The 16958-nt window shown below is 39.5% G+C and overlaps 1 protein-coding gene across 1 annotated transcript in view; it reads left to right on the forward strand.

The window, feature by feature from the left end:
- Positions 1 to 16958, forward strand: part of PHEX (phosphate regulating endopeptidase X-linked) — a 95417-nt gene that overhangs the window by 14003 nt on the left and 64456 nt on the right. Inside the window, exons 4-9 of the mRNA XM_062515154.1 lie at positions 7432 to 7518; positions 8525 to 8751; positions 11854 to 11922; positions 12489 to 12605; positions 15539 to 15622; positions 15933 to 16078. Of these exons, the coding sequence (XP_062371138.1) occupies positions 7432 to 7518; positions 8525 to 8751; positions 11854 to 11922; positions 12489 to 12605; positions 15539 to 15622; positions 15933 to 16078 (730 nt within the window). The remainder of the gene's footprint in view (positions 1 to 7431; positions 7519 to 8524; positions 8752 to 11853; positions 11923 to 12488; positions 12606 to 15538; positions 15623 to 15932; positions 16079 to 16958) is intronic.

A 16958-nucleotide genomic window follows, 5' to 3' on the forward strand; every position in this document is an offset into this window, starting at 1 on the left:
GCTATGAGAGTACCTTTCCAAACTGATGAGAATAAAAATCTATGTATCAGATTTTCTTCTTTGACAATTTTATAACCTATAATATTGCAGTCTAATTAGATTCTTATTTTCATGAATCAAGACAAGAATGTTGCCACTGGTCGAACGATCTCAGCAGTCTTGTGTAAATTTTATATGCTGTGGTCAGTGCTTTTATTTTGGGGTGGAACACTGTGCCCCTCGTAGGCACAATGAAACTGCTGCCAGCTCTCATTCACTTTGGACTCTGAAAAGGAGGAATTGGAAACAAGATACTCTAAATGAATGTCATCTGGCCCCAAACCATTCTGAAATGATCAATTGGAACATGTAAGCTCCTGTTGCTTCAGAGAGTACATTTGTCTAGCTGTGATGTCTGTAACAGCAGTGTGGTTTTAAAGTTTTTTGTGTGCCCTTTGGCATCCTGGCCAAATCTTTGCTCTGTGAACCATACTGATCTTGACTACTGAAATTCGGTGTGCTGAGAGTTTGAAGGGAGGGTGATGCCTTCATGCTGCAGTTGGAGTGCTAAACAACCCCAGTGGCACAAGTGCAGTTGGATACTTGGATTTTAGAGGTCTCTCTTCAGGAACTCTTTTGCCATACCTCCTAGGCATGAAGAAAATGCAGGAATTAAGGGTTATGCATTCTAAAGGAGGGCTAGATTAATATAATTATCTTGTAGTTCAGGGATCTCAGGGAATGACATTCTGCACACATGTTGTGTGTTTGGTTTGATTGCTAAATCCCAACCAAGGTTTGAGAAGGTTTTTATCTACATTGAAGAGGTAACTCCTCACAGAACATCCTTAAAAGAACCTGCTGCTGGCATCAGAGGATCATCTGCAATTTTCCAAAGGATAACCTGTTTCCCCCCCCCCCCCAGAGGTAGCACATAATAGTGCTAACTTAGGGAGGAAACAAAGGTTGTCACTGATAGCTGGAGATGGGAACAGCTCTTTTAATTATTTTTCTCATCAGTTAAGAATCTCAGTTCATGTAGCTGTGGAGCACAGTGAGGAGAAGGTGACTAGCAAAGTTGCTATTACTCAAGTATTGAAAGAAGAATTCTGTGTCATTGGGTATTTGCAAATAAACCTGCTGAATGTGTAGGTCCTCAGGCTGCTTTCTGAGTCTGATCCCAAACAGAATGCATTACAAGCTGCTTTCAGTTTAGTACTGAGTGTCATCTGGGCAATGCCAAGCAACTCCCAAAGTCTCTGAAATTAAAGGGGCTAAGGGGCATTAATTGTCTCCAAAGGATAAGGCTCTTTGAGTGTGTGGACCAAATTCAGCAAGCTTTATGCTCATAAAGGAGCACTGTTCCAATCACTAGGATTCTGACATGACTTAGATAAGGAGCAATCTGTGGCTCACTTTCTTTATCTGCAACAATGGATAATGGCTCTGTCTCCTTGGTCTGTCATATCTAAGAATGCTTTGAGATCTGTATCCTAAATGTATAGAGTACAAGTACAGGAGTAACCACTAGATTATTTCCTATGATCTTTTTTGAGACATGTTTGGAGGCAATCACATTACCCATGTAATGTAGCTCAGTAGCTTGCACTGGGATAAAGCATAATTTGGGGTAGAGTTTATCTCCCAAAAAAAGCTTGAAATCTTGAAAATATTAAGGGACAGAGAAGCCACTATGTCCTCTGGTTGCTGGTTCCAGTGGTTAATCACTGATACTGCTGAATTTGTCTTCATTGTTCAACAGCTGGCTTTCTTTGTGCCTTTTTTCAATAGACTAAAAACCTCTCTGGCACCAAGCATTTTTTAAGGTTGTTTTGATATTGTGATCCCATCAGCCTTTCACATCTCTTGTGAGAAAAATCATGTTCCCTCATTGTATGCTTTTTTTGTCCCTCCCTTCTATTTCTCAAGCCACACCCTCCAAAGAAAAAACCCAATTGTTTTGATATTTTTCTGCCCTCTGTCCAACTATCCAACATTGTTTTAACAATTCAGACAGCCAAAGGGCAGGCTGTGTTCCAGTCTGTCTCACCAGCCTGTGTACACACTAAGATCATCTCCTCCCTTTGATACTTCTCTAGTTTTGCAGTCCAAGACTCCTGTCTGTTCTAGCATTGCCCTGGGAGTTCAGGCTGAATTATTTGTCTGTTTCTAGCTTTTCACTCCTCCAGGGTTACAACTTTCCAGGAAATGGGATGTCCCTTAGGGTTCTTGTATAATTTTTGTTTTGTTTACAGTCCAAGCATATTGCCTGGGGGATATTTGCACATGGAGTATTTTTTTGTTGTTTTTTTTTTTTTTCAAGATACAAAGCATTATAATATATTTGAGATCATTATCAGATATCACTGTGCAAACACTTGATCTTGCATTTTCCACACCGAGCAAATGTTTATAAAAGGATAAATACAAAAACTAATGGAAAAAATACTGTTCTCTTTACTAATACAATGATTTCTCTATATCTAGGATTGTAAAGTGCAGAGAAAACTTTTATCTTTCTCACTAGAATAGGAAATAAGCCTCATAAATAACATAGTATTTCTCAGGATTTCAACACAACTATATATATATGGAAAACTGGCCGAAAGGGTACAGTGCATATACAATCTGATCAGGACACTGATAAATTGAATCAGTATTTCTAATCTGAATAAATGGCATGCACATTTCTTTTCTCTGCAAATCTGGCTTTACAATCCTTTTTCATGCAGTGCAAGTCAGAAGAAGGAAAGGTACAGGATTTCTTGGTGCCATAAATAAAATATGGTGGTTGAAAACCAAAGTGAAGCTGTGCAAGACAGTGGGCTGGAAAATCAACAAGGGCTGGAAATGGAAAGTGAGATTAAAGGTAACATTTAGCCACAAGACTATCCTTAGCAGCTTTAGAATAGTATGCAGTTAAATAAACACACATGCAGAGCTTAGTTTGTAATGTGCCTTGCTGTCACTTCTAACAGCAGATTATTGCTATTTACTTGAGGGTAGTGAACCACAGGAAGCTGGCCTTTTTTAGCCCTCTTGCCCTGAAAAAGAACTAAGTGAAAGCAACTCTATATATCCCTTCCCTTCCCTTCCCTTCCCTTCCCTTCCCTTCCCTTCCCTTCCCTTCCCTTCCCTTCCCTTCCCTTCCCTTCCCTTCCCTTCCCTTCCCTTCCCTTCCCTTCCCTTCCCTTCCCTTCCCTTCCCTTCCCTTCCCTTCCCTTCCCTTCCCTTCCCTTCCCTTCCCTTCCCTTCCCTTCCCTTCCCTTCCCTTCCCTTCCCGCCTTTTTTCCTTGATGGTTTGTTTTTTTTTTTTTTTTTCTGGTGATGCTGAGTCTGTGTGTCTTATATGAAAGTCAGGGAGTGCAATGATGCCTGACCTGGGGTGACAGAAGTTCAAGAACCTTGACTGGAGTGGGAACTTCTGCACCCTCAGCTCCTTGGTACAAGAAAGTGAATGATGAAGCTATTTGCAGCCTCAGAAAGTTTAGGATATTGTGAACACCTTTAGCCAGTTTCTGACTGGGCAAGCTGTTTAATGAGATATGTTATTACAACACTGTGGAGTGCAATTGCCAATAGATGTTGACACTTGCCATAAGTAAGTTTTATGTGAAGGGAAACATAAATCTTGCATTTGGGCATTCTGTGCATATGGAAATATGAACAATGAGGTGCTGAGGTCAGTGATAGAGGCCAAGATATTTTTATATCCCAAAGAGAATTACTTGGGAAAGTATTTAGAAGTGAAGAAAGTGAAAGATGTAACTGAAAAAGAGCTGTTTTGCTAAAAAAGCCATTTAAACATATACTTGGCTAAGAAAATGGGATCCAATCTGTATATTCAGCTGGCTTAAGCTATGCTGCTTGACTTTGTTTGTCCTGGTCATTTTTGGTTAGGATATTCTGCTTTGCAGGCAGGCTAGTGGTATAACTTGGTCGCAGCAATAAATTGTTAAATTTTGGTTGATGTTAATAACAATTCTGTGCTTTTTCAGATGCCTGGAAATCAGTTTAGATTGTAGTTTCTTTTTAACCTTTGCAGCCTGATTGCTATTCTATATCTAGTGCTGTATTATTTGAGAGCTGACAAATGAGCTATTATTTTAAGGGTGTATTTTCAGTGTTGTTGGAGTGATGTGTATTTCCTAATCTGATCAAAACTATTTATTCCTAACAATTGTTTAGAAGTAAAAGTTTGGTGTCCTAAAATGGAAAATTGCTGTAAGGAATTAGAACTTTTGGTTTGAAACAAGAAAACAGAAAGCAAGCAAGCAAGACAGCTCCAAGAACATGCTCATTGTCCTTCTCAGTGCTAAGTTAGACATTTTAGTCAAAATGTTGGTAGCCCTGATCTCACTAACTAGGTCAAAGTTTAAGAAAATTGTGCTTAAGGAAAACCTATCAGACTGAACTTCTCAGTGGATTTGTATGAATACACACAATTCTTTTGTGAGGCATGAGAGCTGGAGCTTGGAAAGACAAAGCAAAACCTAAATAGCAAATCTGTGGTATCTTATGAAGTGCAACATTAACTGCTCTTTGGTGGTTTTCTCTTCCTATCCCTTGAAAGACAACACAGGTTTTGCTTACATTTTGGTGTCAAAACAAAAAATATCTGTAGCTATTGCAGCTTTTCAAAGTGGAAAGACCATTCTCCCAGACAGCTATAGTTCAGGTGAATTTTTTCAGAGGGGCTGAATTTGCTCTCCATGTGTCACTGGCTGGCATTTCCCTTACTGTAGATGAGAGTCTGAAATCCATGTCATGTGTCAGGAGGTGAAGCACTGCTCAGAGAGCGTGGGATGGCCTGGGGCAGGTTTGTTCAGCATGCAGAGTCCTGGGAGAGCAGAGACGGAGCTGCTGCCCTCCCAAAAGCTGCCCTGCAGAGAGCACCATGCACTGACCCACACAAACAGATGTGTTCTGGATGGAGTAGGTTTGTCAGAGCCTGCAGCTGAGGCCAGGCTACTCACAGGACCCAATATTGCTAATTTAGGAGAGCTTGATGGGCCTACATTGATTTAAATCAAAGCAGTGACTTTCTTTCCATGAATAAACAACCTCTAGACAGAGTAATTGATTACATATATCTTTGGTCAGTATACTGTTCTTCTTGCCTTTTCTTGCTATTCTTCTATAGGAATTTAAGCACTCAAGGACAAGTAAAATCCATATGCATTTGTGAGCTAAATAAGAAGCAAATTTCTAAATCTTGTATTTTACACTAGCTAATGTACAAATTGTGGATGCAAGAAGTGCTCCAGGTTGGAGCTTCTAAATCTTTCTGAAAACTTGAGGTTAAGGCTGGGAAACCTCCATAGCCTAAAGATCATCCATAGATCACATCCCGTATTTCAGTGTCCACGGGATTCAAGCATTTTATTAAATCTTCCATGTTCGATTAGTGGATTTTATGTTATCAGAACCAAGAATTATCTTCATAAAAGAATTCTGAGCAAGTTGGCAACATCTACCCCACCTCAGTCTCTGCAGTAGTGAGGTGGGGTAGATGTAATATATTAATGAAATGGTTTGATGGGAAAACACCAGGTCTGATTTTAACACAATTTGATGCAGTTATATCTCTAGAGTTGATTTTATTGGATCTTATAATCTGTTTTTCTCTTGAGCTTTAGCCATTGGATTTTATTAGCTTCAAAATTTCATGTCTGTACAGCTCACTGGCAAAGACAGAAATTGTTGTAATGGCTTTAATGGAATGGTAGTTTTTCACCCTTAATTTTATAGAGGATTCATTTATCATTTCTTTTAAAATGCCATTTAAAAAATGTGAACAGGTCTGATTATGCTGCTAAGATTTGTACACACTGAACATATATACTGATGATTTGCATTATATTGTATTTTACAAATTGGGAAATATTTGCAGATTTGAAACCAAAGCTATCCTCTCTGGAAGTATTTTTAAGGAAAAATCTTATTCATAACTAAAAGGGAATAATCTTATTAAATCTCTTAAATGTCTAAGCAAAAGAACTGGGCAATAGGGTTTTTTGTTTGTTTATGGAAAAAAGGGATTGAAGGGAGAGAACAAGTGGCATTTATTCATCACTATGGTATTCCTTGAGTAATAAAGTAATAAACAGTTTGAATTCTGCATTATGGTCCCGTGAGTGCTCACATGAGCTCAGGTGGGAACTATCTGAGAGGTGCAGCCTGGCTAGTTCCTCAGGGTGCTATGGAAATTTTGGGAAATAAGAGCCTTAAAACCGCGCCTCGAGCAGTGAGCTCCTAATACTGAGAGCTGTGCAAACCCAGGCTGTTCTCAGCTGTAGAACCGAGGAGCAGTCACACCCACCCACCTTTCCACCTTTTGCCTCCCAGCAGAGGAGGCAGTGCAGGGGACTCAGGCAAGCTGCTGGTAAGAGCAGGGCTGGGCAGTGAGCAGCTGCCACTGTTTCCAGGAGGGTGCTGATTTTGGATGGCAGTACCACCACCTCTTCTGTACTCTGCCTGTCCCCAGCCAGTCCTGGCAGAGGATCAGCCTTGCACTGACCCCAGTCCAGCTCTCTGTGGGAGCTGCTTGGTCTTGCCATGGCTGGTGTCATGGAATTTCAGTGGGTCTCTGCATTCACAGGCTTCTGGGACTCTTGTGTTGCACTTTGTTCCCCCTTTTGTGTGGGGCATGCTTCTCAGAACACTTGCACTGTGCTGCCTGTGCTCACTTGAAACCCAGAGCCCTGGGTGGTACTTTGCTGCAGGGAAGGGAGTTTTGAATTTTTCAAGGCTTTTCAGCTGTGGCTGAGCACACAACTGGAGGGACTTGACACCAGCAAAGCCACTCCTTCCAGTGGTCCCAGTAACAATGAGGAAGGACCTGCTTGGGTCTTGCAAAACCAGACAAAGTCCAACAGAGTTTGCCAGCCCTGTTCCTGTGCTGTGCTCAGGAGTTACCTGTTTCTCTTGGCTGTGGAAGTGCTTGAGCTGTGCAGCCCCTGAGTTGACAAATCTCTCTGAAACTCAGCTGCCCCTACATTTAGCCACAGTACTTTCTATCTGCAGCTGCATCGTGGCTGGTTTACAGCTTGCTCCTTGGATCCTGTAACCTTCTCTGTTAGGTCCTGATTTTATAACATACCAGCACCAGAAGCTGAGCAACTTGAAAAAGATTCCTGACTCCCTGTGTTGATTCCTACCCTTACCCCATGACTGCCTGTCACCTCAGTTTGCTGAGGGTAGCTGGTTGTGAGGATGAGTGACAAGATCCACCTGTCATTTGGCTTTATATCAGTTCTCTTTAAAATAAATAAATAAAAAGGTGCAATTGAAAATTGAAAAAAGTGCAATTATGTCTGTGCTAGTGCTTAAGAAAATACACATGGAGCCTCATACTTAATTAAACAAATGCTATGATTACACCAAATGCTGGAACAGGCAAACGGTGACTACGCTTTCCAAAATATTGAAAAAAATTATTTGTTTTTTCAGCATTGCTAGAGAAACCCATCAGCAAAAGGCGAGACAGTGAAGCTGTACAGAAGGCCAAGATCCTTTATGCATCCTGCATGAATGAGAGTAAGTGGATTGATTTGAGGAGGGCATAGATGTATTGCCTGCATTTAAAAAGGCAAGCTTTTTGTCTCTCTGCAGAGCTCTGTGAAGCACTGTGCAGATGTATGAATTTTACTGATTCAACTCAATGCAGAGGACACCCAGGCACAAGAAGTCAGTTTCAGAGATACCTCTGCTTGTCAGAACTGTGAAAAGATATTTATATGTGCAAAAGGATGTTAAACTCTGTCCCAGGGCTGTGGGGTTAGTGCCTGAGGTTAGTAAATCAGAGGAACCCTCTGATGAAATTCTCATACTGATATTTTCAAGAGCCTGTTGCTCATCACCTTCTACATTTCTCTAAATGTGTTTAATCAAAACACTGCCCTAAGGCTTGGTATAGACAACTCTGGATTCTTCAGCTTTGGTCTCTGCACATCAAGCAAGTTAGCCAAATTTGCAGAGTGCTTTTCCTTAACTTGTAAAGGCTGCTTTATGGTAATATACAGTAATTCAGGACACATCACTACCTTAGGTAGCTGCACAGGTGAAAGAAGGCTTGGAAGTCCATTTTGTTATTCTGACTCTGTAGGATTTATTTCCTGCACAGTTTTCTTTTAGCATGGCCTGTCTGCCAGCAAGTGAGACAGCCTGCTCTATATCCTTGGTGCCCAGATGCTGCTCCTCTAGCTTTGATTATGAGCAATAACCCCCCTCCCCACAAACAGTGATGTTTCTATGCTAGCTCCTAAGCAGGGAGTTTTTCTTTTTTTTTTTATTTTTTATTTACCTAATCCTAGCCTTTGCCTTTTTTAAAAAGCACTGACTTGCCTGTCTTATTCTTGGTACAGATAAACAGGGTTGGACATCTGTGCTGCTGTGCTCACAGGCAGAGCAGAGGCTTTGAGTTTCAGCTATTGTGATTGCCTTGCCTGGAAATCAATCGATGCCAATAAATCTTTGTCTTTTGTGGCTGCTGCTGGACTTGAATTGTCTGGAATGTAATTGTTGTCACACTTTGACATTTCAGATAAAATTGAAAAAGCCGATGTGAAACCCCTGTTAAGTATACTGAAGCATTCGCCTTTCCGCTGGCCTGTGCTGGAATCCAATATTGGACCCGAAGGACTGTGGTCAGAAAGGAGGTTCAGCTTAGTCCAAGCCTTGGCAACTCTTCGTGGCCAGTACAGCAGCTCTGTCTTCATCCGTTTGTATGTGGCTGCTGATGACAAAATCTCCAATCGCTACATCCTGAAGGTACAATGCAGCACTTCTGCTAGGTTACTTTGTGTGGTGTTTTATGGTCTCTTTTTAAAAACACGTACCAAATGTTTGCATTTGATTGTTATTGTTACGATCTACTGGCTTAGAGATGTATGGAGGTGCCAGTTTATGGGAATGTAGAAGCCGCTAGCAAACACATGCTATTCAAAAGTGTTTCTGTACAGGTTTTCTTCTTTCAAATGGAAAAAAAAAAATAATGTCCCAGTAGACCAATAGCAAGGGTCTACGTGCATGAGAATAAGAAGTCAGTATCTAATTCTGTGTGCTGCCTATGACTCATCGGTTGTATGAAGAATGCTTTTTGTCTGTGAGGATGAAAAATAGTCAATCAGTGGCAGATATTGTGAACTTAAGCTGTTTTTCTTGAGATGGAAACAATCTGGTGCTTATACAGCACCTTACAACACAGACTTATCCTGAGTGCTTTTAAACATGAATTAAGAGAATTTACCTCTTTCCTGAAATGTTATTGCTTTTAGACCAAAACATTACCAATTTTCTTAACAGTGCATGGCATTACACAACAGTTGGGTAAGAAAAAGACTCAAAAAAATGTTGCCTCCCTGTAGTCTGACAAAACTCCACATAAAATTGTATAACTGTGGCAAGACTGAATGCCTGGGCCAAATGCATTGTTTTTTAAGAACTTCAGATGAGTAGCCAGAGCAGACCCTCCCTCCAAGGCGACAAGAAAATGGTTCATGAAGGCAAGAGAGAAGGAACAAATAAAAAAGTTGGCATTCATCACAGCAAATAGGATCTATGATCCTTATTTTGCTAGTATCTTGGCTAGCTGTAGGAATGTAGCCAAGAATACATTGTATTTAGGGACTGTGGTGGCACTGGAATGGATGTCAGCTCTAAGTCAGTTCTTCCATATGTCTTTTGACTGAGGCACTTAGCTGGCATAAAGTTGAAGGGTAACTTTTCCCCATCTCTAGGACATTTTCCTGGATAGTCAACAGCAGATCAACAGTTTGCTGTATTAGAGGTGTCACTCTGCTACAATGCTGTTGAGATCCTGTCAGATTTTCTTCTCTTTAAGAGAACTGAAACAGTAGAATCGGGAAGATGTTTATTTGGGCATCTCCTGTCATAATAGTTCAAGTCACCTGTCAGCAAATGGCTGGGCAGGGACATCCTCACTGCTGGTCTCTTGGAATGATTTATAACCAGCAGTACCTTCACTCACTATGCTTAGGGGCACCAAGGAATTAAATATCTAACTGAAACACGACATGCTGTGAATAACATATTATTTTGTAGGATATTCTCATGTTAATTTAATTAGGACCTTTATCTGCAGACTGCATCAGCCACTGCTCTACTTTCTCCATGTTTAAACAAATTCCCTGGGGTGTAGATGTACCACAGAGTTTTTCAATCTGCTTGTGAAAATGGCTTTATTGCAAAATTCTTTTTGTTCAGCATTGCAAAATCATCAATGGGTCATAAAAGAAGTGGAAACTCTAAATAAAACTTTATTCACCATTCAACATTCTTTTTTAATTATTTTTTTTTCCATGAGGCTATTTTTTTTTTTGTTTATTTCTCATATTTGTGCTCTCTTGGTTTAATGTGGTGTCAAATCTAATTCTTCAGACCAGGGAATTTGAATGAGCATTTAATGTACCAGTCACATAATTGAAATTCCCCAAATAATCTGAAGTTAACTATTTCAAAGAAACATGTAAAAAAGCATAAGAATATATTCTTTTTGCATCATTGTGCTGAGAAAAGAAAGTGATGCTGTTTTTCAAAGAATGAGAGTTACACTGAGCGTGACAATTACTTGTTTTTGAGGATGGTTTGTTTTATTTGTTTATGGTATATTTTAAAGGTTGTGAATATCAGCTAGTAGAAGAAAAGATTACATTTATTTATTCACTTTGAATTCTAAGTTTTATTTATTTGTTACTTGTAGAAAATGTGAAAGAATCACTTAACCTAAAGTAGATTAAAAGATTAAAAAAATATATTAATTGTATAAATAAGTACAATCTATTGTCACTAGACTTATCTTTTAATAACAATTGCAGCATCAAACAAAACATGTTTAGAACATCAAAGCAGTTGTTTCTGTTCCAATCAGTATATTATTCAGAGTTTGGAAGCTGGTTGATTGAATTTTTCAGCTTTGGCTTCCATACCCTAAGCTAACCTGATCACATTGAAAAATTCTGGGAAATCTCGGTTCCCAGTAATAATTATAAAATATGTACTGCGTAGAGGTTTTCCTGGTTAGGAATTTTAAACAGTATGCAAATATTCCCATGTAGATGTTTCACTCGGAACACTAAATGTAGATCTCAAACTTTCAGGCCTAATTTCAATATTAGGGTGAATGTAGACCAGAAAATCTGATCCATGTTTAGATAGAAAATATAAGTGAAGACCAGAGATTGATCTGGACTACCAGACACCTTTAGCTAAAGTACTGGGGACATAACAATATCCTGTGCATGCAGTCCTGGCTGGGAACCCCTTCAGTTTCAGTTCATCTGTTCAAAAGATTGACTACAGCACCCAGTGCTCAAAAGTGAAGCTCAAAAGCGTAACTTCAGTTTCAGTCAAAAAACCTAATGATGCCTCCCAGGGGGGTAGCAGCTTTCATATTCCAGCACTTCAGGGGCTTTTGATGCATACACTAGACTGGTGTGGTCCCAAGCTGACTCTTGCACTCCTGAAATAGGCATAGGATGGATGCATAGTCATGAACCTCAGTGGTCTGGTCCTGTAGATCCAGTACTTTTACATTTCCTACTTATTGATGTAGCTGTTCGAAATCACACCTGTGGTTCTTTTCTTCAGGTGGCTTAGCTATTGCAGGGGTCATCTGAGGCTCCCAAGATCACAGTAATGAGATTTAGCAAATACCTGTCAGCACAACATAGCATTTTCCCATTGTTTGAAATCCTTCTAACTCAGACTGGTGCAGTGATTTATATGCTAGATATTTGCACACAACTACTGCAATTGCCAAAAAAACATGAACCCTTCTGAAGTTGCTTATCAGTTTATCTTTGAATCTGATGAATTTAGCTGCTAAATGTTACTTTGTGCTGTTTTTAACAGCTTGATCAAGCAAGCCTCTCTCTGGCATCTCGAGAGGATTACCTAGAAAATACAACAGAAGCCAAATCTGTAAGTATTGTCGGCTGGAAAATAGAGCCACCATTTTCCCTCTCATATGTTTTCATCATTGGTTTTGTTTGGGTGAGCTCCAAACTGAGAAAGGGTTGTGCTTTGTTTGGATTTGGGTGTTGCAGGGTATCTGGCAGAAAACACCACTTCTATCAAAACACTGTTTCAAAGTTTCCTAGATGAAGCTTGCACTTGTATACAAGTACTTCTGTACCATGGGGGTATCTGTATTAGTTGGCCTAAAATACTGGTGTACATTTTTGCACATTGTCTGATCCATTTGTACGAGCTGAAAGTTGTCAGTCTAATCCAGAACTTCCATTTGCATTTCCTGAGATTCGTACTTCCTGAACCACAGCAGTTGTCTCTGTCATGCTCACTATTTTTACAGTGCTATTTCTCCTTTTGAACTTGCTTGGCATTCAAGGTGTAAGGGAAGCACAACCTTGGTTCCTAAGGCATGAAAGTATTATACTCCTTCCTATAGTTGGGAATTCTGGTCTACTGCTACAACTCTGCTCAAGAGCAAATTCTGTTGTCATTTCAACCTTTGTCTTTCTTTACAGTACCGAGATGCCTTTTTGCAGTTCATGGTTGATACAGCAGTGCTTCTGGGTGCAAACGCTTCCCGAGCTGAATCTGATATGAAATCAGTTCTAAAGCTGGAAGTTAAAATAGCAGAGGTTGGTAATCTAATATAATCATTTCTTGAAACGAAAAGCCATTATATCAACAGCGTTAGCAAGAGGGATTTTAGAAGCAGAAGGAAAGGAGCAGATCCTGATGAAGAAAGCATGAATAATATTTCTCTCTTAAGTTAATTTTTAAACTGTAAATTTTATTCTCAGGGGAAAACCTTAGCCAAATACCCTTGGTGTTTGAAACTGTAATGTCAGCCAGGCTGACCAGAGGCAAGCCTGGGGGTGGCATAGCAAGGTTTAAGGGATGGTGTATTAATGAGGTCCTTTGGTCTGCCATCTCAGTGGAGGTGGGGAATGGAGATCCATATGGCAACAGAGTACAGGGGTTGTTGATGTGTTAGAAACTGTGGAAATGCCTGAGGATGGTCCATAGGAATTAGGGCTTCTCCTTCCAAAAAGGCAATGAGCTCAATATCCCAGCTGGAGTGCATCTACACCAATTCACTGGTACCCACTGGGCAGCTGGAAAAATAACTCAAGGCCTTACATGTCTTTTCCAACCTAAGTGATTCTATAAATTTGAAGCTGTGTAGACTCTGAGCTCCTGCTGTGGACCTGTGTTGAGAATATATTGCTTTGTTGTTTAAGAAGCAGACTGGGCTGATTCTCTGTGGAACAGTATAAAAGCAATGCAAGACCAAGGTGGGATGTTGGATCTTGGTGTGAGAGAATGGTGTTTACAGCAGTACCACCCTTAGATCCTGAAGTGTTTTCATGGAGTAGTCTGGGAGAATGGATGAAAAACTCATGTGGTTTTAATTTAGGAGATCAACTGAATTTAGTAAAGCTAAGTGTATTTAAATCTGGTACTTGGTTCTGGCATTTACTTGGTGACATTTTTGCAAGGAGTTTAATTTATGATACAGAATTATTGCAGATTGAAGGAGAGTTCTTCTCTAGATCTCTGTTTCAGTGTGGCTATTACAGGAATCCCACTCATGGGATTGGCATATTCATTATCATTTCCACCTCTACTAAATCTAGAGAGAAGGGTTGGCCTCAGTGTTGAGAAACCACCAAAAGTAAGAGTACAGTCTTGATGCTGGTTTGCAGAACTACCAGCTAAATTGGTAGTATTCCTTCATATTGGCAAGGAAAGAAGCTATCCCTGTGATATGCTGGTCCCCTGTTGGCAGAGAAGCCCATTGCATGAGGACAGGTGATGCAGCAGATGTCTTTTATCTTGATTTTGCTGTTGCAGTCTACAGATTGCTTCTTAATGGTGTGTTTGTACAGAAGTGAGGGCCACCACAATGGCAGCCAATCAGTGTTTCCATCTCTCTGCTCTAAGGGATGAAATTTTGTCAAATGTCTAAGCCAAGTCCAATATCTGTTTCCAGTTACTTAGCATGGACTAATCTACAAATACTTCCTTGTGACCCAGAACTCTTGAAAAACAGTAAATATTTCTTTTGTTTATCAGTGATGGCATAAGAAGATGTATCCTTAGCTCTGGTAGCTTTAATGCTTTGCTTAACAAGTATCTTAACATTAATCTACAAAGTATGTAAGTACAGCTGCCATGGAAGATGACATGGATCAGTAATACACATTGTTGTGAAATAAGCCATGCTTGCTTACAGGTTCTTTTAGTAAGAATAATCCTCCTAATATCTGCCCAGATACTAGGCATGAGTCGATGGACATGGATAGTTGCATAAACTCTAATAAACATGATGATTATATAAACATCTTATTGGGATGGAGGTAGTCCTGTTTGTCACTGTGTTCCTCTGCATTTTTTCAAGCAAACATATGTAATGGAGAATTGCTATGCTCAGGAAGAGGCAGCAAGAATGCTTTGGATATAGGAAGGAGTGGCAGGCTTTGAGAGAGCTTGTTATGTAAAGGAAGATTTTTATGAAGTTTGAATCACTGGAGCAAGAGGGAAAGTTTTGAGAGGAAGTAAATAGCTTTAAGAAGTGTTTAAAGATTTTTTCAGATAAATGAAATTTGCAGAAAGGGAGAAGAAAGTAATTTTTTTTCCTCTATGGCTTGAACAATACTGAAATCATAAACATTTACTGGAGAATTTTGGTTGGAGAAGTGCCAGCTGTCTGATTAGTCAGGCATCAATCTCTGTCTTTTAGACTGCACAGCATACAGCCTGTTGTATAGGAATTACCTTACAGCAGGGCTGGAATTGTCATAGAGAATTTTTGTTTCTCTTGACCACTGAGAAAATGTTGAGCTATGTCTTGTACTTTGTTTTGCTATTATGAACCACAGGGCCATCTTGGAGTCTGCATGCTCTTCTTGTCAGTTATAAGAGGACTTGCTTCATATTTAGGATTTCTTTGGCTGTATCCTTGGATGCTGCAGAGGAACTTGAGGTCTGGCTTCTCTGGTCACCCAGATGAGAGCCCTGGTTGGGGAATGCTTTATTCATGTCTGGCCTATATACTCAGGTTTCCTGCTATGGAAATCAGGATGATGGTGTGAAATGAGGAGAAACTAGTGGCTCTTCCCCCAGCTGGAGTAAAGCCCTAGCAAGAAAAAAATTCAAATCCAAGACATGAGATGCACTTCCAGTTATGAAAATGCATCTATCTCAGATTTGACCTATTAAATCTGAAGTTGGCTTCTAGTTGATAGGAAGGAATGAATAAATATTAATGGTCAAGGTGTACTTTCATGCATTAACATGTCTTTCCTTAGCTAAATCAGTCTAATAAGTCCAAAGAGGACATGCAGCTCATTAAATTTCCCAGTAATCAGTTAAATGTAAAAGGAACTATGTTCCACTTCTTCTAGTTAAATGCAATCCTCAGGAACAGAGGTTAATGCTATAAATTCTTGGAAAACAAGTGGTGAGATACTTCTGCACTGGCATTAGGTAGGATGGTAATGACATAAGTGTCCCTGAAACATAAACCTTGTTTTTATGGTTTTGTGCATTTTTTTCTCTTCACCAGATCATGATTCCATATGAAAATCGAACAAGTGAGGTGATGTACAATAAAATGAACATATCGGAGCTTAGTGCCATGATTCCACAGGTTGGTTGGGGATCATTGAAAAATTATTCTTTTAATGTCTGACCTGTATAATTAAAACTGTCTTTAGTGTTCAGAGCAGCATGTTGAAGAAGTAACATTAGGAATGCGTGTGCTCATTTACAGGGTATGTTCTTTTAAATACAGTTCCAACTTTAATGAGGATTGAAAACATATGTAATGACGAAGTGCAACAGTTTCTAGGTTTTTAATAAGTAAAGCATTGAAACCATTAGTTTTAAAGATGTAACTTAGTTAATAAATCATCTCTCTTCAGAATCTGCTCTAACCAGCCTTCTCTTTGTCATTGCAGTTTGACTGGCTTGGATACATCAAGAAGGTGATTGACACCAAACTCTATCCTGAGCTTAAAGATATAGGTCCTTCAGAAAATGTGATTGTACGTGTTCCCCAGTACTTCAAAGATTTATTCAGGATACTGGAGAATGAAAGGAAAAAGTAAGGATTCTATGATGGTTTTACCCACATTTGTAAGGGGACATAAAATGGTGGGCCTTTTCTATTTCTTTCTCATGAGTTTCAGCTATTTTTGGAATCAAGTCTCTAGGCAAACAGTCTGTTTGGGTTTGTCTGAATGAGGATTTAGATATTACCTTGTGCACAGCAGGAGAATTTTCAGTTTCAACACCTTTCTTCTCTGGTTAACACAGGTTGCAGTAAAGCTGCTCTTTCCAGATGCATTCAGCATCTCTTACTTGTATAGGGTCTTGTATCTTATGAAATCCTTTACACCTGTAGAACATAGTTGTGAAATGCAGGTATCTGAGACTAAACTTGGCAGACGTGCTTTGCACAGGGAAGCAAGACAGCTTTTGAGCAGTGATGAAAAAGTAACATCCCATTTGAAACATCCTTTCTGACAACACCTAAGGGATTTCTGTGATTTATTCTCTGAGGCATGATACTGAACATGCCTTTGAAATAAATTTTGTTAAGATGTTGTCTCCAAATATCATTCTTTGCTGGCTGTACAGTATGGCCACAACCAAATGTATTTCAGGAAAAAAAGACAAAGGTTATTCTTATATTGTCGCTCTATGTCTCTAGTGATGGAATGTTTCCATTAATTCATAGTACCTGTAAAAAACAGCACACAAATCAATTAGAAAAATAAAAATTAGTGATTTGCCTACAGATCAAATATCCTTTCTTCAAAAAGATTCAGATAAGTAGCACTACTGCCACCAATATTAATCTATTGAAGAAAGTTTTTAAAAATTATTTGGGCTGTCCTTGCTTTCTAACTCAAAGTTTGTTACATCAATTGGTATAAATGAGTGATTTAGAGAATGCATATCTAGCAAGATAACAGGGGATT

Source organism: Cinclus cinclus, chromosome 2 (assembly GCF_963662255.1).
Source record: "Cinclus cinclus chromosome 2, bCinCin1.1, whole genome shotgun sequence".
In the NCBI taxonomy this organism is placed as follows: domain Eukaryota; kingdom Metazoa; phylum Chordata; class Aves; order Passeriformes; family Cinclidae; genus Cinclus; species Cinclus cinclus.